The sequence below is a fragment of the Mercurialis annua genome, linkage group LG5 (assembly GCF_937616625.2).
Source record: "Mercurialis annua linkage group LG5, ddMerAnnu1.2, whole genome shotgun sequence".
Lineage (NCBI taxonomy): Eukaryota > Viridiplantae > Streptophyta > Magnoliopsida > Malpighiales > Euphorbiaceae > Mercurialis > Mercurialis annua.
This window is the reverse complement of record NC_065574.1, coordinates 44,724,278-44,748,953: the sequence shown is the minus strand read 5'-3', so window position 1 is coordinate 44,748,953 and position 24,676 is coordinate 44,724,278. Positions and strand designations below refer to the sequence as shown.

The window sequence follows — 24,676 nt, the reverse complement described above, 5'->3', positions numbered from 1 at the left end:
TATTTGTAGAACACGTCTCGAGAGACAAAATATTTTGTAGTCTCTAGATCATAAACTCGCCATCCTTTCTGACCAAACGGATATCCCATAAAAATACATTTATGCCTTTGGCTAGCAAATTTGTCTCGTTCCTGAGTCAGACTCTTTGCATAACACAAACAACCAAATACACTAATATAATTATAATTTAGAGACTTGCTGTAGAGAACTTCATAAGGTGTTTTGCCTTGTAAAACTTGTGAGGGAGTACAATTTATTAAATAACCAACATGCAAGACACATTCACCATAAAATTCAATATGAAGATTAGCCTGTAATCGCATAGCTCTTGCCACATTGAGAATATGGCGATATTTCCTTTCCGCTCTTCCATTTTTTTATGCGTTCGCACACATGAAGTTTGATGTAGTATTCCATTTTCTGAAAAAGAGCTTCTTAAGCTCATGAATTCAGTTCCATTATCATTTCTCACCATTTTAACCTTTTTGTCAAATTGTCTATTAACCATAGTAAAGAAGATTTGCAAAGTTCGTCCTAATTCTGTTTTTACTATTAACAAGTATATCCAAACACACCTTGAAAAACCATCAACAATTGTAAGAAAATAAAAGGCATTTGAGGAACTAGAATTTTGATATGGACCTCATAAATCATAATGAATGAGTTCAAATATTTCACTAGCTTTATCATCATTTGAACATAAAATTTCTCTAGTTTGTTTAGCTTTGAAGCAGACATCACAACTTTTATTTGAACTCAAATTTCCAACTCCAAAAGTTAAACCTACTATATTTGAAGATGGATCATATCCCATTCGTTTATGCCAAAGATCATGCACACTTGATGTCTCTGCTTTAAGTGCTTGAACTGATAACCCATTCTTAAAATAGTAAAGCCCTTTGAACCGTTCACCCATTCCATCACCATCATCGATATGCGTTCATGTATCAAGCATGACTTATCTGTAAAAAATAATAAATTGCATTTTAATTCATCAATCAATTGTGACATAGAAAGAAAATCATATTTCAATCCTGGAGAAACAAGAACGTTATCAGATTTAATTTGTGTGTCCATTTGAGATGCTCCCTTTTTGATGCCAACACTTTACTTCCATATGGTAAACCAATTTGGAAACTCAAATTCTGCCTCAGATTTGTTAAACTTTTTGATTTTCCTGTCATGTGATGCGTGGCTCCTGAGTTAATTATCCATTGAAATTTATACTTGCCGGCCTTTTTTCATCACTCCCTAAGATGCGTGTGTTCATCAAGGTTAGAACTGTTGCCCACTGTTCACTCGTCAGCTCCGTTGGAGCACAATTTCTTTCAATTTCTCACTTCTCTGTCCAATTATTTGAACATCATTGGCTCGTGATCCACTACGGCCTCGTCCTTAGTTTCATCCGCGTTTTCTTGCTCAATAGTTTCTTCCCTGTCCTTGACTTGATGCTTTGGTTGATCTCCCCACCAGTCGGGATACCCAATCAATTGAAAGCTACCATCAATATCACGTCCTTCTCTGTTGTAGTATTTACACATAATATTTTTCTCCTTTGTTTGAGCAACAAAACTTACTGCTTCCCTCTTGATTTCTTTCTATTTCGTGATGTGTTGTACTCGTTCTTTTTGGGAAAATCAGAGAATAAGCTTTATTCACACTAGACACGGGCATAATGCTCAAAATATTCGATCGTACTGTTCTGTACACTTCATCCGGTCCCATGAGAAATTGATGAAGATTTTCTTCCTCCCGTTTCTTACTCAGTTGACCCGTAATGTCACACTCACAGCCTGCACACTTGCATCCTGAAACCATATTAAAATGGGTAAGTTCTTCCCGCAACTGCTTCAATTTCGAATAGTAACTCATGAGGGGGAGGGGGGGGGGGGGGTTTCCATGTTTCTTGCAATTTATGAGTTCCACTTTCAGCTACTGTACTCGCAAAGTAACTGAAAAACATTCCTTGACGTCGTCTCATAGATCGTTTGCAATTTCTATGTGTGTTAGGGAAGATCTAACTGAAGGTTTAATCGTATTCAATATCCAAGGCACAAGCATGGAATTTACAGACCACCAATCTTCTAGATCTTCTTAATCATCTTCTGGTTATGTTACGGTTTTCTCGATAAAACCATATTTTTTCTTTGCTCTCAACGCCGTTCTTAATGCCCGAGCCCATTCATCATAATTGTTTTCTCGCAACTGTAGCTGGATTACAAGATTTCTAGAATTATCATTTGAAGACAAAGTATAAACGTATTTCTTAGTCTCACCGGCCATAGTATTTATAAGTTAGTTAAAATTCTGACTGCTATGATACTATGAAAGGCTTGGAATCTGTTTTTTTTATGTCTTATTTACAACCAAATCATCCTCTTTACATACAAATCAAAGGAATACTAAAGGACTACAAATAACCAAAGGTCATTTTTTAAATGTCTAAGACTTTAATCTAATAACTTTAGTATTAATCATCCATTATAACAGAATTTACAAACTTTTCAAATTTTTTAATAATTTTCTCCATTTTGTTTTACCACATATTATTGAGTTCATGCGGAATTTGAAGTCCTAATTTTTGTGCATTTAGTAGTGCAATTATGGGTAGGGGCCAAGATAACTGGGGTAGGTCGTGCTAACCACTGAATGCGAAGTGTATACTCATTTGTGCTGCTTAATTAATCAAAATGTGCATGTATCTACATTATTGACGGCTTAACCCCTATTTAATTAATTAGCTAATTAAATGAAAAACAAAAAGCAAACAACTCATATTTATTTTATTTTTTTTGCCTAATTGTCAAAATAAAATCAAACTTTTGAATGTGTTTGTAATTTAAACCAAACAGAACTTTTTGTAGTGTTATTTTTATTTCCATTTGACAATTTTATTCTAGTTATATCCATTTTTTCTTTTTTATTATATGCGCCTATTACATTATATGGGAAACATAATAGTTAATTGTTTATTGAAAATTTTGTCTGACTATTATTTTTCAATAAATTCTACTGAAACGGACTTTATCAAAGCTGTCCAATTTTATAATTATATTTGGAAACTGGATTACAGAATAGGCAGATATAAATTTGATATACTTCCACTTGGAGAAATTCTTAGGTAGACTCGGTCCACCACGTCATCCGTAGACTAAACCTATCACATTATGACACGTCATTAAAATAATGGCAGTATCGTAATATTACTATTCAAAAGTGTAAGTAAGTAATAAACAAAATTACAATAGTGCCAATATCTTGCCGCCAATCCCAAAGCATGCCTTTTAATTAAAGTTGTGATGATATTGACAATGCATGGAAAAATAAAACAAACAAAAATAGATGAAATAAAGCAATTAAAAGTAATCAGGGGAATAGGGCTGACGCGCGCGTGTCAGCAAACAACACGCGCATCATACCTTTTGACTCTTTTCTTATAAAATGTGCTGTCAATATTTGATTGGTAAGGTACACATGTAAACATTTTCTATTTTTTGGTACACGCGTAATAAATAGGATTAGTTAGTATTTTTGTAAAGTTGGCAGCTTTATTGGATACTTTTGTAGATTTCTCTTAATATAATTGTTAAAACATTGATTGGTTGGCAAATGGGCTCCCGTCAGCACCAAACCTTCTCTAATCGTCATCACAAGCATCAGCTAATAATTACAATTGCTTATTAATATAAGATTTATTGACATGATAATTATGTTCATGTCTTGTGAGCAAGTGGTGATCTTTTTTATTATTATTATACCTAATGTTGGAGAAGTTTAAACATTGATGCAATTATACAATACATTAAAACTTAAAAAAATGATATTATAACTAATTTCAGCTAACTCCTGCTAATCGTATTTTATATGAAAACAACTAAAAATAATAATATCATTTACCAATGACTGAAAAATAAAAGCAAAATGTGGACATTTAAAATGGTAAGAAACGAAATGGTAATAAGTTAAATGCCAACACTTCATAAGTATTATAGCTTATTAGACGGCTTAATACATCATTTGACCCCTAAACTATACACATTTGTTCTCTGAGATTTTAAATTAATTTTATATTCTATTGGACCTATTAATTTTATTTTATTTTCTATTTAACCCCTCAACTGCAACTTTTTTGCCGATTTGACCTTTTTGTCCAATGTGGCAAAAGCGCGTGTTTTTAAATGCTTTAAAGCACGTGAAAGATAATTAAAATGCATAAATTGTTCTGTTTAACTTCTGAACTACACTATTTATTCTATTTAACCCCTGAACTTATTTTGTCTTCCTACTGCACCTTTAAATTTTTAATTTTTACGCATTTAACCTTCTCGAAAATATAATTATTTAATTTTGAACCATTTTATGTCTAGCATGAATGATTAGAAGCATATAAATTAATTTATGTACGATCATATATAAATTTTAATAGTATTTTTATAAATTGTTAACGACAATAGAAATAAAAAAATATTGTTATTTAGTCAAATAATTACATAATATAACTTTTTGTACATGTAAATATTTGTTTACATTTCAATAATGATAAATGGAGTCTGTCTATTTTTAAAGATATTATAAAATATATAAATTTACTATACTATTATAATAGTAAATAAAGATTTAATTATTTAAAAATTATAATTTTTAGTGTGTTTCACGAATCTCCAATTTTAAATTTTTTAATACACCAGCTTTTAATTTTTTGCAATTTCAAACTTTTTAAATCAATTCTGAATTTTTAAAATTTATGTTAAAATGAAAAACACGCTAAATTTCATGATTTTTGAAGTAGTTAACCCTTAAATGATTTTTTCAAATAATATGTAAGGTACATCACTTTTTATTTTAAATTAAAAAAAATATTTAGGCTTAATATATTTTTTGACCCCTAAACTTTATTTTTTTGTTCCCTATGACCTTTAAACTATTTTAGTGTTCCGTTGGAGCTCTTAACTATTTTTTTGTTCTATTTAACCCCATGTCAGTAAAGCCATGTCAGCAATTTTATCCATTTCATCGCGCGTGGTGTGCACGTTTCGAAAGAGGGGTTAAATAAAAAAAAATTAAAAATTAGGACACGAAATTAGTTTAAAGGTCGCAGAAAATAAAATGGTATAGTTTAGGGGTTAAATGATGTATTAAGCCCTATTAGACTTATGTTTAATAAATTAAGAGAATGAGAAATAATACTTTTACTTTTTATATATATTAAATACACTTCAATGCTTAGATTTTCAAAAATGAATGAATTTTTAAATTATGGATCTTATTAGTTTATTACTAAAGTAAATGTATTTAATAAAATAATATTTTATACGATCACCAATTATTTTATTTTGTTAATTAGGGATGAAAAACAAAATAGTGGCTATTAAAATTTAGAATGAAATTATTTATGTTTTATGTTTTATGTTGATTTATGAAGATATTCATTTTATATTTGCATACTTATTTGTATTTTTAAAATATATAGTAAATTAAAAACTTTATATATGTAATATTTTAAGTTAAAAATGGTAAATTGGGATCATAATTTGAGTCTTCCATCATTACCCATTAATATAAAATATGTCTGGATATAATAAATTAATATAAATGTAAATGATACTTTTTTCCAGACAAATTAATAACTTTTTGTGGCTATGAAAAAATATGCAATTATATTATTTGGTTAGTTAGCGATAGTAAAAAACACAACGGTGGCTAAAAAAATAAAAATCATGAATTTATTTATATTTTGTTTTGAACTTTATAAACATCTCTTAAAATCTGCCTGTTTAGTCCATTTCAACATATTCAATATCTTTTATAACCATTTTTTTAAATCGAACCAAATTTTTTACTAAAGCGTCTGCTATTTCACTACTAGCTTAACAAATTGCTGACATGACAACACTTTTAATCCAACCAAACTACATGACAAAGCACATAATAATCGCATCAAAATCAAATCAAATTAAATCAAATTAATTAATTATGTTATTATAAAATTTATATACATATAAAAAATTAATATTTTCAAATTAAATAATTAAAAAAATTAAAACCATAATTAAATTAAATAAATCTAATTAACAAATTAAAACTAAATTAAAATCGTAATTAATTTTAATAAACATAATTGATGGATTGTGTGCTCCAATCGGCGGTAGTGACCTGCAAAACAATGTAGATAGCTAATCGGACGGTGATTGTCTGATTGGCTCCCCGATGCTTAAGCATGTTTAGGCTTAAGCAGAGAAGTATTGTATTGTCTGTGTATAGGCATTATCTCAGCTTCTTTTACAGTAGTGAGATCTGACCTGGTAAAGTCCTAGAAAGAAAGTGAATCCTTTAGGATGTAAAGTCAAAGTAGGAAGTAGATCCCAACTTTGTAGTGTGTTCTTCAGTCGAATACTATTTAGAAAAGAGTCCTATATAGAAATGTCTTCATGTATTAATCTTTAACTCCGTTAAGAAGACTATCTTTGATACATCTAGAACATCCTTATCGTCTATATTCTCTCCATGATTATAGCGTTATAGTTTATTTTGAATTCGATCTCTTAGTAAGATTTATGGTTTTAGAGTTCCATATCTATGTATTGCCGACTTCTTAAGGAGTCGGTCAATGTCTACTCGGGCAAAGTCTGTATGAGCATGCTCTCAGACAGGCGAATCTCTTAGGAACGACCATGCTGATACGCATTGTTAATTACTTCGAGACAAGTTATGAGAAAGGCTTCATTGGCCGAACCCTCACAAGCCTCGGCTCACCTATTATGGACTTGATTAAACGTGTTTCCATATTTAGCCCCTCCTCAGGTAAGCCAATGTCGGAGTATTTATGATCATATTAATGTTTATCTTGTGTATTGTTCATCATTTGGTTGAGGCGAGTCTTTTCGGATTCGGGCGATTTGTTTCAGATCCCCTATAACTGTATTTTTTTAGATACGTGGTGGCAAAAGGCTTTTGATTTTTGACATATGTCAGAGTATTTTGACATAAGTGGCCAAAGAAGCAATCTAACTTAGGAAACAATGGATGAATGGTTTGACGCAGGAATGGACCCAGCTCCACCTCCACCTTCATCTCACCTCCATCTCGCATCAACTCACCAGAGAAGAAAACCATGAACTCAGATTGTTCATTTTGCACAAACCCAGCTGGGTTCGTCTTCGGCTGGGTTCATTTGCATATGAACAGACATTTGTTTGTATGTGACGAACTCAGCTGGCGAACCCACCTCCAGCGAGGTGATGGCGAGTCTGTTCGTATTTCTCGATAACCATTTTTGTCAAGCGATGCAAAACATGAAGCTAAATTTTATTATTGCTTCTGTAACAAACAAATAGTTTCCACGACTTTCATTTGAAGTAGCTTTTCTGTTGAATTAAATTCAAATTTAGGAGATTCTAGTGGTGGTAGGGACTGTTTATTCTTTTGAATTAATTTAATTACAAAGTATAATTCTAATTATGCTATTTATTTTATAATGTTTTATGAATCTTCAGTTTAGAGCTAGATTTATTTTAGTTATGGATTGATATGATTTTATATTTCTATAATAAGAAAGGACAAAAAATAGACAAGAAGCTGAAAATTGATGATCATGCTAGACAAAAAGATTTAACCTTTATAATCTGTTATTGATTATATTTTACATGTGCTAATCGTAATTGGATACATGAGTTGGTGTCATTGATTTACGTTTCTTCTGTTTGTGTAGTATTTCAATTTAGTGGTTTATCTAATGAATTTAGTGCTTCATTTATTTATAAAGAAATAAGTTTGGATTTGTTGCCTCCTTTTTAAGGTGATAATCACTGTGTATGATCATATTGTTACTCAAGTTTTTGTAAAAAATATTATTATTTATATTATTGAGATTAGCTCTATTAGCAATTAAGTTCTTTTCATTGTTTTGATGGATAGTGGAGATATTGTGATTCTTAAATGTTTAAGATATTATAATTATAAAAAGAAGAGAATTAAGTCTGCTTGGAAAACTACATGTCATACAAATTGCAGCAGATGTCATGTTTATGGACACAAGGTGAAGACTTGCAGGAGTATGCCTAAGAAAAAATAGCTCAGTATGTGGTATTATTTCAAGTTCACATCAGGTCGCTTTTCAGTCTTATAGATTGTCAGTTACATTTTACTTAAAAAAAGTTATTCAATTCTTACAATAGACTATATCTCAAAATTCTCTTTATATAAAATGTCAGTTAAGATTGTAAAGAGCAGAAAGACAAATTTTATTAAAAATTAGATTGAGGTAGTTCGGTTGATATAAGTTCACGTCAAGTTGATTTTCGGTTTTATAGACTATCAAATACATTTCCCTTAAATCAATTTGTATATTACACTAAATCTCAAAATTCACTCTATATAAAATGTCATTTAAGATTGTAAAAAGCAGTAAGACAAATTTTAATAAGAATCGAATTAATATAGTTCAGTTGATATAGGTTCACATCGGGTTCATATCAGGTTGATTTTTAGTTTTATAGACTGTCAAATAAATTTCATTTAAGAGAGATATTCAACTTTTTAGTATTAATAAATTGTCTATTGCCGACATGCAAAACCTGCACTATAAGTAAAAAGTTGCATTTAATGCATGTTGGGTCAAATATCTATAAATATACTTCAGGCATTAGGTGTCCATCAAACCCAACTTAATTCAAGCCTTATTACTTATTGCATCCGACACAAGCCAATATTATTTCTGGATGTGAAAGCTGAGAGTTGCAATCTGATAATCAATTTGCTTAAGTAACTCATTTCCATCACGCTTTGGTTTCAACATTTGTTGCGCATATCTTAGTGCAAAAAAGAGCAGTTTTTGAATTTCAAAATCCAATCTGATATCCATATATCTCCTTGTTCAAATTCATATCTAAGTTAAAATTCACAAAACAAAATCAATCGCAAGCAACCACATGATTTCCTAAACCAATTAAGATTAAGGAGAGTCTACTTCTACACCAATTTCAACATCTTCTTGGACATTTCAATTCTACTGAGAATTTCAATACCACTCTTGTTCTTAATCTTCAATCCATGAAATTTAGATATGAAACCTCTATATCTGATTCAATTTCCAGTTCCACTTTGTCCGACCCGATTCATGAATATAACCATAAATATCTATCTCACCATTTTCACATATTATTTAAAAAAAACATAAAAGATTAAAAAGTTATTGATCCGGCGATCTGGATCCAGCGAGGGGGAGAGCAACACCGGAGATCCGACGATCGGAAGCAAGAATAAGAAGCAGCAAGGAAGGGAGCACCACCGGAAATTTAATAGTCGATAGCAACAGTTTAAAGCAGAGATGGAGGGAGCAGCACCGGCGGTCCAGCTACCGACTACCAAACGTCCAATATTTCGGCTACGACGCCAAAAGTCCGGCCACTGGCAGTCCGACAATAACAAACCGTTCATAAGACCAAATATACTTATTCTAAATCTAATGGTAGCAGCTATGGATTTGGTTGTTGGAGAAAATAAAAAAAGGATAAAATATGACTATAACTATAATGAGGTATAGATACAAACTGATTTTAGAAAAAAAGAGAGATTTTTGTAAAAAAAAAAAAAATCCTGAATCACTAACATAAATTTTTAATTTTTTGGGTTATATGTTATAATTTTCTCTACTATTTTTGTGAATGCATATACCATTACAATTTGATTTTCTGGGCTTGCTGAACCCAATCTAGTGGGTCTTAATTCGTACAGAAAGTGAAACTAAATATTTAAAAGTGCAACTATAAAGAGAAATTTAGGAAATATACTCCAATTTTTAAAATATTAGCAGATTTTACCTCACGCGTGGAAACTTAAAAGAAATACTCACCTCTTTTTAACTTTTTATGTTTTTACTCTAATGACTATTTTCTTTATTATAATACCTAAATATTCTAGAACAATATTCAAAAATACTCCATAAACTTGGTTTTCCACTCTTCATCCATTTACGACGCGTAATCTTTTTTCTTTTCTTTTTGCTAATCATATAATTAACTTTTTGCATCAAATCCATGGCTATTCATTTTCTTTTTTGATTTTTCTTGACATTTATAATGTTGTCTCACTATCTATTCGATGATGAGGCTCCTTGTACAAATTCGAAGCTCAAACACCGTTTTCAACCAAAACGACAGAGAGGTGGCGGCGGCGGAACGGAAAGCGGTGGCGGCGGCAGAACAGAAAGTGGCGGCGGCGAAGGAACGGAAAGCAGCAGATGGAGAATTGATTTGTTTTAGGTTTTCAATTATCCAATTATTTGGTAGAAGATCCAAAAAATAAAATCTGAATATTTGATTATTTGATAGGATCTGAGAAGCAAGTCAAGTGAACTGTGATCTACGATTAATTTTTATTTTAATTTGATATGTTATTTTTTGTAATCTTTTTGAATTTTGATCTATAATTTTAATTTTGGATTTTTTTTTCATTAATTTAAGTTGACAACAGGAATTCAGATGCACTGTTCTAGAGGAGGAGAGGTTCGGCCCCTCTTCTAAATATAGTCAAAATCAATGCAGCAACAACTCCATGCCTTGTTTAACCGCATTACTCATGTTTATGATAATGTATATCAATGTATCTCTGTTCCTTTTGAAATTGATAAAAAGGCAGTTGAATGATTCATATGAAAATTGTCATTTTCTCCTTAGAAATTAAAATTTGGAGTCCAGATGTCATGAAATTAAATTCTAATTATGAGTGTTGTTCAAATGATTTGGATTATTTGATTTTGGAGTGATTGATAAAGTATATTCTGAATATGTGGTATTGATGTTATTTATTTAGTAGTGTTTTAATTGCTTTAATTTAATAAAAATTGTCGTAGTGGAAAATAGAGAAACCATATATTATAAACCATGAAAAGGTTATAATAAAGTATTTAAAATAAATTTGTATAATAAAATTGTGATAATACTATGATAATATTATGATAACGTTACGATAATATTATGATAAGGTTATGATAAAGTTACAAAATTATTATTATGACAAAAATATGATAAGATTAAAATATATTGTGATAATGTTATTATGATAAGATTATAATAAAGTATGTAAAATAATTTGCATAATATTATAAAAATGTTATTTAATTTTGCATAAATAACATAAAATAAGTTATGAAACAATTATAATAACATTATGATAGTATTATGATAATGTTAAAGTCATGATAAGGTTATGATAAAATACATAAATAAATTTACATGATAATATTATGATAAGGATATGATAATATTATGAAAAGGTTATGGTAACGTTGCAAAAACATTATGATAACGTCGTGGAAAAGTTTTGATAACGTTATCATAATATTATAATGATGTTATGATAAAATATGTAAAATATTTTTTTATAATGATATTATGATATTAATATAATAAAATTATGAAAAGGAGTATCTTGAAGATTCTTGATTTTTCATATAATTATTTCATTGGTGATTTTCCTGATTCTTTGGCTATGTTACCAAATTTGGAAACTTTAGATTTGAGTTTTAATAAATTACGTAAAATAATTTATTTAATATTATGATAATATTATGATAATGTTATACTACTGTTATGATAAGCCTATGATAATACTATAATAAGGCTATGATAATATTATGATAAGGTTAATGATAAAGTTACATATTATAATAAGATTGATAATATTATGATAAGACTGATAATATGATGATAATGTTATGATAAAATTATGATAAAGTACGTAAAATAAATTTGCATGATAATATTGTGATAAGGTCATTGATAATATGTATGATAATGTAATGATAATATTTTTAATAATATAATGATAATATAATGATAATATTATGATAATATTTATGATAAAATTATGATAATGTAAATGATAAAATTACAATAAAGCATGTAAAATAAATTTTTACAGTAAAATTATGGTAAATTTATGATAGAATTATAATATTGTTAAAATGTTAACTGTTTGTACATAAATTATGTAAGATTATGATGATAATGTGACAAGATTATGATAAATTTGTGATAATATAATGATAAAATTATGATATTATTATCCAATTTTTCATGCATTATGTAATATTTTATATAAAATTATGTAAAAAATTATGAGAAGATAATAAAAAAATTAATTTAAATAATAAAATACTAGTTTATTGTTATCATAATATATAATTAATATATGTCTGTTATAAATAATTTTTATAATTTTTAATATTTTTGTTCATTTTATATAATTTTTTTACTTTACAATCAATATAATAGAATATCAAACAGTAGTATATATTTTAAAATTATCTAAAAAATTAATAATATTCAAACAATTGAAAAATATTAGTAATTTATAATTTTTATATTTTCTGTTAATTTAAAAAATAAAGAAAATGAAAGAACAAAAAAATATTGGAAAGAAAGAATGAAAAATATTGAGAAGTAAAAAATTGTTTGTGTTAAATAAATGTTGGAAATGGTGTCAGGTTGTTGTCACAGGAGAGTGGGAGAAAGAAAGAGGGAGGAAGAGAGGGGAAGGTGGTGTCAGGTTCGCGGAGAGAGAAATTGCATGTGTTATATATTCAGAGTAAAATTATTAATATTAACAATCCATATATTAGCGGCTTCCATTAACATATAATCCTGTACCATGGTTAGGAACACTATAGTAAACAGGGCAATTCCTAGCAGACGCACATGAAGAGTAAAATTATAAAAGAACTAATATTGTGATGTAATTTCCATATCTTTTCCATATTGAGGTAATTTATCATATTATTTTTTTATTTTAGGTAAATATCTAATTTTCCCAACTATAAATGAGGAAATCAGATGCGGAATGAATTTTTATTTAAATAAAGTCAAGTTTAAGCAGCCGGCGGTGGATTAAAAAATACTTGTATAACCAATTTAACGTGATTCTCCTATAATACTTTTAATTATTTTTATTGCTACTTTACAGATCTAAAACACCGAATTTAAAAGAACCACATGTATAAAATAAATTACTTAAATTATTTGCTTTGAATTGTCATTCATATAATCAGTTAGTATTATTGACAATGAAAAATTATTGCACGCAACTGTTGCGCCATGTCATTCGTGCAACAAAACAATGATGCATTAGACATGTGGAAAGATTGATATAAAAAAATTAAGCAATAATTAAAAGATCCCCTATTGCTAATGCTCATTAGCTTGTTGTAAATATGACATGACATAACCAATACATGGAATAAGACAATAATGAGTTCTTTCTTTTTAAAAATTGCATCAAAAAATTATATATGCTCAACCACTGTCTTCTCTGGTCTTCTGCTTCTCTCACAGACCTAGTTCCCTTCCCTTTAAAAAAATAACTCAGTTTTACCCTCCAAAACACCATTCAATTACTGGCTTTGATATCCAAAACCAAAAACGGCTCGTCTTCTCCTCTACTCTGGTAGTATCTTTTTGTCAATTGAAACGATAGACTGACGATATTTTGGGATTAGTTTTATTGATTCTTCCTTCTCTTTAATATTTTGGATAGAAGAGGTTCTTGAATTTGAAATCGGAAAAAAATTAATGGATTGAATATGGCGTTATTGTCATCGTCATCTTCTTCTTTTTCGCCACAATAATTATAGGTTGTTATCCGAATTCTTTCAAGAAAACCTAATGATGATGAATATGTTGATGGTGAAAAGAGAGTCAATTTCCTAACCATTTGAACCATAACAATTAAAACAAGCAAAAGCTTAAGGGGCCATTTGATTCAAGGTTAGAAATGGAAATCGGAATGGGAATCGGAATGAGAAGAAATGGAAATGGGAATGATTGTTTTCATTTTTTGTTTGGTTCAAAGTGTAGGAATGGGAATGGGAATGGGTAAAGTTTAATAAAAAAATTATTTATTATTTATTAAAAATATATTGATTATTTTTTAAAAATAAAATATTTTTAAATTTTTTTTTTAAAATAAAATATTTTTTTAAAAAAATAAAAAAATTATTTAAAAAAATAAAAATATTTATAATTTATCATTAAAATATTTTGTTAAATTTTGATTCTCATTCCCAGAAGTTCATTCCCATGTGGTAAGGGGGAATGGGTAATTCCCACTGAAGAGGTAATCACATTCCCATTCCCTAGTGTAATTTGACAAAACAAATACAAAAAATGGAAATCATCCCATTCCCATTTCCCCTTTTTTTGATAGAATAAAAATCCGAGACCAAAATACTTCATTTTGTATTGAAAAACTAAATCAAACGGCCCCTAAAATTCTCATTAAGGAGGTTTATTGAAATCAAATTAAGGATTCTAACCGTAGTAATATGCGCGGAGAGAAGATGATTTTCCGATAGCCGGAAAATCACCTTCACCCGCCCTCAAAATGATGAAGATGAAAAAAAAATCTAATAAAGAGGAAGAGCAATTTTTAAAGAGAGAATGGGGTGCTTGATTTCATATCATTTCTATGATTTTTGTTATCAGTTTAATTACAGAAGATTTTTAGATGTTGTCATTTTATTTTATTTTAATATAAAAAATTAATCTGTCTGAATCAAAATAATATTTTAAATGTGTTTTGCACATTGCTTCAGGTCTTCAATTAGCCGCAGATCAGGACATTCATTATTGTTCTTTTTATCTCATGCAAATAAGTTGATATATATGTATTCTTAACAAAAGTGGGATAGTAAAAAAATATAAGATCAGCACACTTTTATGAGACTATATTCATTTGATGTGGTAAAGTATGAACATATGAAGTTTTCTAATAATACATACATGTCTGAAGGAGGCATTTATTTGATAAATTACATATATGTATCAAAACTTTATTCATGGTTTTATTTTTTCATTTATAGTAAAGTTTATTAATACTTACTGTTGCAACGCTTAATTTTACATGTTTCATTTTTCTCCGGACTCAATCTTTTTTTCATTTTAAAAAATTATTTAATATAGTTGAATGTCCAGTAATTTTATTATTTAATATGACATGAATCTGCAGACAAAAAATTATATATTCCACACTTCTAAAAAAATAGATATTCACTAGCGCAAATGTGATTAGTATTAGTTCTATGAACAAAGGGTCAACGCGTCCTCTGAACTTGTAACACGGGGTCATATAATTCAATTTATACTTTTTTGAGCAATTAACCCCAAAACTCTACATTTTTGGGTCAAATAACCCCATAATTTATATTTTTATTTTAAAAAATAGATTTAGGATAATTATATAGCAACAATTAGGGAAGTATCTAATTACCTTTTTTCCATCTCTCACCTCCGATTTATATTTTACGCGTTTTAAAAATACAATTATAGGTTATTTGACCCAAAAATAAAGAGTTTTGGGGTTAGTTGCTCAAACAAGTATAAATTGGGTTAGATGACCTCGTGTCACAAGTTTATAGGGCCCGTTAACCCTTTGTTCTTTGTTTTATATCCATAAATATATTTGATATCCATTAATTAATTGTTTCAAAATATTTTTAACTATCGTATTAAAACAAATCTACTTATCTAATAGAAATAGATTATTTAAAGAAACTATTTTCAACACAAGTCTCTGCCACTGTTTGTTTTCCTCTCTCCTCTCTCAAATTAAAAACCTAGCCGTCAAGCGTTTCTCCATTTATTTTTCGCATCGGCTGCCGTCAATGGTCTATTTTTGCCGTTGGCTGTAGTCATTTCTTTTTTTATTGTTTTAGAATAAAATAAATGACCGGCTCCTTTTCATCTTTTTCATTTTGGTTGGTAAATCTATCGACGAGACGCATCAATTTCAATATATATGCAAATAAAAAATCAGAGATGCATCAAGACCTTTCAAGATTGAAGATGAAATCGTTATAGGTTATATTAGTTTTTTTTATAACTATTTTACAGCGATTGTCTTTCTTTTTTGAAAATTTTGTTGTTCTTTCTATATGAAAGATTTGTTGTTTTTTATGAAGAGTTCGTGAGTCTTCTGTCAGACAGAAAAGGATTGGATCTTATTCTTTAAAAAAAATTATTTAAAGAAACTATGAAATTATTTATTATCTGCATAATTCGTGGCCATCGCCTAATTTGAGAATAAATTTAAAAAAATAAATTTGTTTAGTGCAAAACCCAAGAGCTACTTTTTAGATGAGTTGACAATGAAGAGAGAAGGACGCCAACACGGGATGGTCAGAACCTGCAGAATGTTGCCATTTCCGTTCAATCCAAGCCCTCACACAAGATTCATCAACCGCCTCGACTCACCACCCACCGCCGGATTATTCACTAAGGTCCGGCCACGACCCACTAACCACTCCAAGTTCACCGGAAAGTGTGGTAAGCCAAGGTGCAATGAGTGCCATATGAACCCATCTTCTAAGTCTAAAGACAAAACTAAAGGTACCCACAAAATGAAGTCTGGTGATGGTTTGTCTATTTTTAAATCCATGTCTGCGTCTTCTGCTGCTGACGAATTTGATCACATTGATGACGTTATTTATTATGATCGTCTTGAGGCTGAAATTGGTCGAATTGTGGCTTGTTGGTCCTGTTGTTCGAGTTATCGCGATGAAGAAGAAGAAGAAGATGGTGATCTGAGTTATCGTGATGAAGTTGAAATTGATCGGATTACGGATTGTTTGGTGTTTGATGAAGTTGCAATTGAATTAGAAGATGAAGATTGGTATATGGTTGCCAAATTGTAGATTTCTTCTTTTGTTTTTTTAATAATTTATTGATGTTATCTCAAACACCCTTTAAAGATTTGAGTAAATATGTATCAATCATTAATGGAGTATTGAAGCTTGTGTTCCAATTCAGTAAACAAACATTGTTTTCAATCTTTAAAAAAGAGTACTTATTTTGCTTAATTTAAAAACCCAGTTCAGGAGACTGGCTTAAGTGAGGTCGCGGGTTCGAACCGTATATGCAGCCATTTAAAGTTTGGCGACTTGGATGAGGATTAGTCTGAATGTGAAAGCCTTATAAGTGTCGTCTCATGGTTGAGACCCGTTCAGGAAACCTCATGTACCATGTACCAAAAAATAAAAAAAATCAGTTCAAATACCATAAAAACAAATCTAAGGTTATGGCACGTTATTCGTGCATCAATGAAACTTTTCGTTGTCTGTAATAAACACTCCTAAACTATACTTGGCATAAGCCAAGTCATCTTGTCAGCAAATTTGATTGGAGGACACAGGTATGTAGTCCTGCCGTCGTCGAGCCACCAAATTCCAGGGAAATTGACACCATATTTGTTCACTTCATCTAAAAAGTAAATGCAATTCCCTTTTACACTCTCATTAAAATCTTTAGCAGAAACTGAGAGAGATGGCCCTCCTCCTGTAAATACAATTCGGTCAGTTTTTAAATCACGCTTCTTACTGCTAACACAGCCATCAATTACCTTATAAACATCATATTTTAACCGTTCAAAACTCGGATAATCATCTATTGCTGAACATACAAGAACTCTATCAATGACCAACAATTCGCCCTCGGATTGTACCATATATGTATCCACCGAATCGTTCACAACAGACCCATTTTCTTCAAACACTTGAGAGCGATAAGGATGCGGAATTAGTTTAATGGTGATTGTACTAGTTTCTGAAAATTTAACTTCATGTTGTAAAACAACATTATCATCATAATTGCTGAATTTATATAAGACATAGATTGTCCCCTCAAAGAAACACATGTCTCCAAAAAAGTTGAACTGTTCTGCTTCAACAATTATCCTCCACTCGTCATCACCCGCTCTGCAAATTGCTAATATCCCATCGTGAAAAATTGCGGAAATTATACGACATGATAGGGATAAGAAAAAAAAATCCACCTCCGAAAGGAATGCATCCACAGAAGTATACATATAACTGGAGTAAGATTTGTTAGACTGGAATGGGGTTATAGAGGGCAGTTTTATAATTTCTCCAGAAATTGGATTTAACATGGAAATTTGCGGTCTTTTAGACTGCTCTACTGTTTCTATCAAAAGCCAGCCTTTAGTAGAACCGAAGCACCGTGCTCCTGTTTGAAAGATACACTCGGGAAGATTGTATATAAATGTTCGATAGGTAGAGCAGTCGCGGAATTCGACATCCTTGCAGTTTGCCTCACGAGGGAACATTATCAGCGGAAATTGATGAACTGGAATATCTTTTTGCTTAGCAAGCCGACGCCATGACTTGCAAACACCGGACAGTATCAGACGATCGATTGTGTTTAAGCGTTTAATAATGTCAATCATGATATCATCTGGAAATTCATGCCAATCTGCGCCTTGATCATTGGCTTGCTCATCGTCATTGGCTTGCTCATCTTCATTGGCGGGAAGAGAAAGAGAAAAATTAGCTGCCTTCATAATGATATTGTTTTGCAATTAAATGCATATAGTTTTGGTTATATATAGACAGATTAATAAACACTACAAAAATTTGATTCCTATTCATATTAGATACGAATCTATTCAGTATCAAAAATTTGATTCCTATTCCTAATAGGAATATGAATCTATAAAGAGCACATTTAGTAAAACTAGTGTCGCTTTACGTGTTTCACACGTGGCTCGTAGTGAGACTCGTCAAATATTAAATAATAATTAAAAATAATCAATCTTATTTATCAAAAAATTAAAATATTATATATTAAATAATAATTAAAATATTAATTTATTAGAAGTAGTCTACTTTAATTAGAATTCTAAATAATTAATAACAATTAAAATAATTTATAATTAAATATTTAAAGTGGTCTATTTTAATTGGTATTCTAAACGATTATATTAACATAATATTATAAGTAATTAATTTTAGGACAAAAGTGTAGTTTTCTTTATTACTTACGAATGATAATTACGATATCATGATAATTAGACCAATAAAACAAAGTTGTTATTTAAAGAAAAGACAAAAAAACTACAAAAATAATAGTTCTAAATGATATTAGGTTTCATTAAAAGTATAATTTTAACATAATAACATAAAAATTTAAATTTAAATTAAAGAAGAGTCTAATATTTAATAGAAGTCTAAGTTAAAAAAGATACACAAATTAGTTGGTAAGAAAAAAATTAGTACTAACTAATTGTGATACAAACTTGATAGAAGTCGAATTGAAAAGATTAATTTCAATACTGAAAACTGAACTTATAAATACAATAATTCTACATGTATTGTGAAGGCTTATGATTTTTATGGACGAAGTGTCATCAATACCCATATATTGGTTAGCAGCTACAGAAGAAAGCAAATACATACATGAAGCACACAACTCATGCATCAACCAAATTATATAGTACCATTTATAGAGTTGTTGTACGGTTAGGTTAGTATTTTTTGCGGCAACTTACCTAATTTTGTATCCTAATGCGGCAACTTATCTTATTTTATATCCTAATTACATTATAACTCTAATACTAATTAAATGTCTAATTTAATTATAATTAATTAATAAATTACTAAAATATCCAACTAACTAATAAATTAACAAGGGCTATTAGGTAAAAGTGCATGTCCTCCCTCCATCCGTGCTTTTATATATAGTATAGATAAAGAGTATCTTTAAAATAACGAGTGATATTTTTATTTTTACTCCAATAAACTCTCTATATTTAATTTAAACTTTTTTAGTTTTCATACATAATAATAAAAATATTAAACATTAATTTAATGAATTTTCTAATATAAAGTTTTTTATTTAATTTAATATTTTTTAAAAAATACTAATAATATATATTTAATAATATAAATCTATTTTTATTTTTAAATTATTTATTTATTCAGTTTTAATATTAAAAGCAATTAATAATATATTTTAAAATAAAACTAACTAACTTATTTTTTGAAATTTAAAATTTGATCTTTTAAAATTTGAAGTAGAGAGTGAAAATGGCTCTCAGAGCTTAATTTATTGTCAAACTCTCTAAATTAAAGAGTTTTGCAATTTTAAAGAGTCTTTTGGAGATGCTCTAACTGTTTACTGTATCTTAAAGGCTTAATCGGAAAGAAAAAAAAACCCCACCTTTTAGCCCCTTTTCAATTACACCCTGACGTTGCAATTTTGTCAGCTGCACCCAAATTCGCACCTTTGGGTTTCAATTCCACCCTCAAAATCAAATTGGACTCTTTTTCACTCGGGAAAAATTAATAAAAACTCTTATAAAGTACTCGTTTGAACTCTTTTCGACACAAAAAGTTAAAAATGGATAATTTATTTTAACTTTTTTCAAATGGAGAAGAGATCAATTTAGTACTTGAGGGTGGAATTGAAACTCAAAGGTGAGAATTTGGGTGCAACTGACAAAATTGCAACATCATGGTGCATTTGATAAGGTGTTAAAAGGTGGGAGGTTTTTGGTGATTAAGCCTATCATAAACAAACAAAGATCATAGATTCGAATTCCATATCCAAAAAAAATGGACTTATTGGAAGCATTTGTGGACTCCGCCCTAAGGGTAGTCGGCTCGTTCCCTCTTCGACAAAAAAGAAATGTTTATTGTATCTTATATTAAGTTTTATTGAATTGACCTAAATACACTGCTCTTATATAATCAAGCTTGCATTAGTTTTTATTTTATGATCGTAAGTTTCACTTGTTGCTCATCATTTCTTTTTCTTTCAGTCTTGTACTTTAACTAAAGAGCAATGGATGGATAGTTGTGAACCTAGTACATAGAGAGGTAGTTGAGGATAAACTGGAATCTTCAATTGCTGCGGCAATAGCTATTTTTTTTTTATCAAAGGTGGAAATCGACTCTTTCGAGTCTCATGTTAGTTGTTAGTTACCGAGGCGTGATTCGAACCCAGAACCTCTTGATGCACTTAGAGACGTCTTAACCATTCAGACTAGGCCCACATTGGCGGCAATAACTATTGACCAGGATCATTAAGCTTCTGCTGTCAAGAGGGTCTAGTAGTTGTTGAGAATCAATGTGATTCCAAGAATCCTGAATAATGTTCTTGTTATGATAGGACCACAATAATTATGAGTTTGTAACTCCATCTACAACCAACTTATCAGTTGTCACCATCCAAAAGAGTTTAATTTTCACCCTAGCAGTTGAAGCTGACTTGGGTAACAGCAAGTTAATGGATTGGTTGGAATGGATTTTGACTTGGAAGATTATGCATATAAATTTTACAATGCTTATGCTAGGCATTAGGCAAGTAGTTTCTAGTGTTCCAACACTGACCTCGTAAGGAAACGAGAATAGGATGCAAGCTCAACTTGTCATATCTCGTTGCTGCAGGCAAGGTTCATACATTACATTCACAAAAGAGAGCTGCAAATTGGGCTCTGGTTTATTATGTGACAGAGTAGGAGATCGCGATGTCCATGGATATCGACCTGTCAAATATAATGCTAAACTACCTTTTAGACAAAGAAAAGATGTTAAAGAGGCAGAAGTAGCAAAGATGCTGCAGTATTTTCGAAGTAAGAAACTGAATAACTCTGCTTTCTTTTATTCTATGCAACGTGATGTTGAAGATTATATAAGCAACATACATTCTTGACTTTAATGATATAGTTTGCTTAGATACAACCCATAGATTGTATAAAAGATTGCAGTCTATTTTTGGCATTTATTGGGGTGAACCATCATGAGAAAATGGTGGGAGTTTTACGTAGTCGTGCATTGAAAGTTCTCGACTTTAGGAACACAGCTTCTCCCAAGCCAATACATTTTGAAGAGGTAGACTAGAGATGCAAGGGTTTGAGATTTTAAATGCACTAAAACCAGCGACAGTCACTTAGTAAGATCTGTGATCAGCTTTTTATTTTCTTCACGAGTGGTATCATTTTAATGAGAAGAGACATGTAAGGAAACGAGAATAGGATTCACAGCTCTACTTGTCATTTCAGTTGATTGGTAGAGCAATATGACAGTAACAAAAACAGAGAAAAAGTTGGAGCTGAAAGTTAATATTTCTCTCTATTACTTTCAAGTGCAGAAAATTGGTTTACACAAAGAGAGTTACAAAATAAAATAATGAGATTGCACAACTGATCTCTTACAAAAGTATGGCAAAATATTGGTAGTTCAACAACTACAAATATTGCCTAAAGTTATGGTTACACATACTTTTCGAAAAAGATAAACTAACAAAATATAGACTTCTGATTTTCAAGAGAAAACCCAGCTGTCTAACACTCCTCCTTGAGTTTTTTCTTGGATACTCCAAGCTTTTCTTTTAATTCTTCAAACTTGCCTTTTGGTAAGGCCTTTGTCAGTATGCCTGCAAGTTGATTTTCTAACTTGCAATGTACCAAGTAAATGTCCTCATCCTTTTCAGCCTCTCTAAGGAAGTGAATCTTCACCTTAATATGCTTAGTTCTTCCATGTTGCATTGGATTGTTGGCTATAAAAATTGCAGATTTATTGTTGACATAAATCACCGTTGGCGACTTTTGAAGCATTCCCAAATCAGCAAGAACTTTCCGAAGCCAAATGGCTTGATTTGCTGCTGCTGCAGCTGCTATATATTCAGTTTCAGCAGTAGATTGACCCCCAACTTCCTGTTTTTTTGAATTTCAAGAGAACACACCAGATCCAAAAGAGAAAACATACCCCGAATTGCTTTTGAGATCATCAACACTCCCAGCCCAAACACTATCAGTATACCCAGCAAGATTGTTGGATTCATCCTTCAAAAACCAAATTCCATCATCAACTGTACCTCGGATATACCTTAAGACTCTCTTTGCAGTACCCAAATGTTTTTTAGTTGGTGTATGCATAAATCTCGACAGCAAACTAGCGGCAAATATCAAATCTGGTCTTGAAGCTGTTAAATACAACAAATTCCCAACTAAACTTCTGTAATAAGTGGCATCCACCATTTCAGAATTATCACTCTTGGACAATTTTTCATTTACGACTATCGGAGAATCAATGGATTTGCAGCTTTCCATTTTGAATTTCTTCAATAAATCCATAGCATATTTTCTTGGGTTAATTACATATAAAATCACCACCTTTACACGAAATTGCAAAAATAACACGACCTTTAAAACGTGGCAATTCAGGGCACCACCTTTCATTTCTTTTCAAAAATAACACGGGCGCATTTTTAGTGGCATTTTTGCTGACGTGGCGTGACACGTGGCACTCTCATTGGGTGTCCAAGTCAGCAAAATTTTATCAAAAAATGTGCCCATGTTGTTTTTGAAAAAAAATGAAAGGTGATGCCCTGAATTGACACGTTTTAAAGGTAGTGTTATTTTTGAAAATTCGTGTAAAGGTGGTGATTTTATATATAATTAACCCTATTTTCTTTGTGACAAAAATATGCTCTTCTCAAACTAATGGATTTCCAGGCCAAGAAAGTAGTTCATTTCCCCTAAATTTGACATCTCTATCTCCTTCATCATTTCACTTTTGAATGACTGCACTGCACTTGAATCATGATAGGAGTATTTTACTCCTATTTAGAGTGTCTTTTCCGCATATTTTCATTAGATTTTATCACGGTCTCATGGTATTCTGAATGCCTTATTACGTGTTTTATCATTTCATGTACTTGAGAGCATTGCGGAAGTATTTTGGTGCAAAAGTTGGAAAAGTCGACAAAAGAGATGCGGAAGCTCATTTGCAAATCTGAAAAACTGACCCCCGTGCACTATTTGACCAATTTGGACCAGCTAGAAGATTCAAATGAATTTGTGCTCATCATGAAATTAAAGTAGACGTCCCAAGCTTTCCAACGGTTTGAGAATCGACTCAAACGGACATGTCTACAACAAGTTACGAAGGTTTGAAGACAGCAGTTTGGAGCGAGAAGAGTGAGCTCGAATCGAGCTCACTTGCTACCAATGTGGCTCGATTCGAGCCACCTCAATCTGAACCCAGATTGATTGAGCTCAAATCGAGCTCCTCACTTGGCTAGAGTGAGCTCGATTCGAGCCAAGAGGAAAAGAGGGGGGGAGATTGATTTCAAACAACAACAAGGCTTGATTCATTTTGCCATTTTGGGCCCAACACTTGTGTAATGAATGTTTTCCTTTCCTCTTTTGTGGGTACTATAAAAACAACATTATCTCTATTTTTAGGTCACAACTTTACACTAGAAAATTATTCCCTTTTGCTATTACTTTTCTTAGAATAGAATCTCTTTAGAATTAAGTGCTCCATAGCTTCCTCCATTGTTGAAGCTCTTGAAGCTTTTATTTGCTTTGTATGAACAAGATCTTCATTATTATTGCAAGCTTATTTATTATTGAATCTTCATTATCTCTTGTGATTGATTTATCTACTCATTTAATTAAGGTAACCCATCTTTACTTTATAATGCTCTATTACTCTATTTCATTGATTGCTTGTGTTGCTTTAAGTATGAGTGGCTAAACCCCCCCTTGTTAGGGGGTTGGTATGATGACCTAGGGTTTTATTGATTGGTTGGGTCTTAGTGCTGTATGCTTATGTTTCACTCCTATTGCTTATTGCTTGATTAGGATTAGCTACCTTAATCTTGTTTAGAGTTTGATTGATACACCGAGAGATGGTTGATTAGATTGACTAATAGGATTGAAAACCTAGATTTTAGAGCACCACGAGAGTGGGTTTGAACCTAGGTGGCCCTAGAGTGGATTGATTAATCGCTAGCTAATGATTTGGTTTTGCCGTGTGACACGAGAGTGAGCTTGGTATTGATTAGATGATTAGATAGCGGTTTTGTCATTCTTTGAGGCTCGA

At 30.8% G+C, this 24,676-nt stretch overlaps 2 protein-coding genes across 2 annotated transcripts; one reads left to right on the top strand and one right to left on the bottom strand.

The window, feature by feature from the left end:
• Window positions 1-16,138: 16,138 nt before the first annotated feature.
• LOC130015550 (uncharacterized) lies at window positions 16,139-16,684 on the top strand. Its single transcript, XM_056105899.1, has one exon. The coding sequence runs from the start codon at window positions 16,139-16,141 to the stop codon at window positions 16,682-16,684; it is 546 nt and encodes a 181-aa protein (XP_055961874.1).
• A 437-nt stretch (window positions 16,685-17,121) lies between these two features.
• Window positions 17,122-18,345, bottom strand: LOC130015549 (uncharacterized). Its single transcript, XM_056105898.1, has one exon. It carries the CDS (start codon window positions 18,343-18,345, stop codon window positions 17,122-17,124), a length of 1,224 nt encoding a protein of 407 aa, XP_055961873.1.
• Window positions 18,346-24,676: the final 6,331 nt, after the last annotated feature.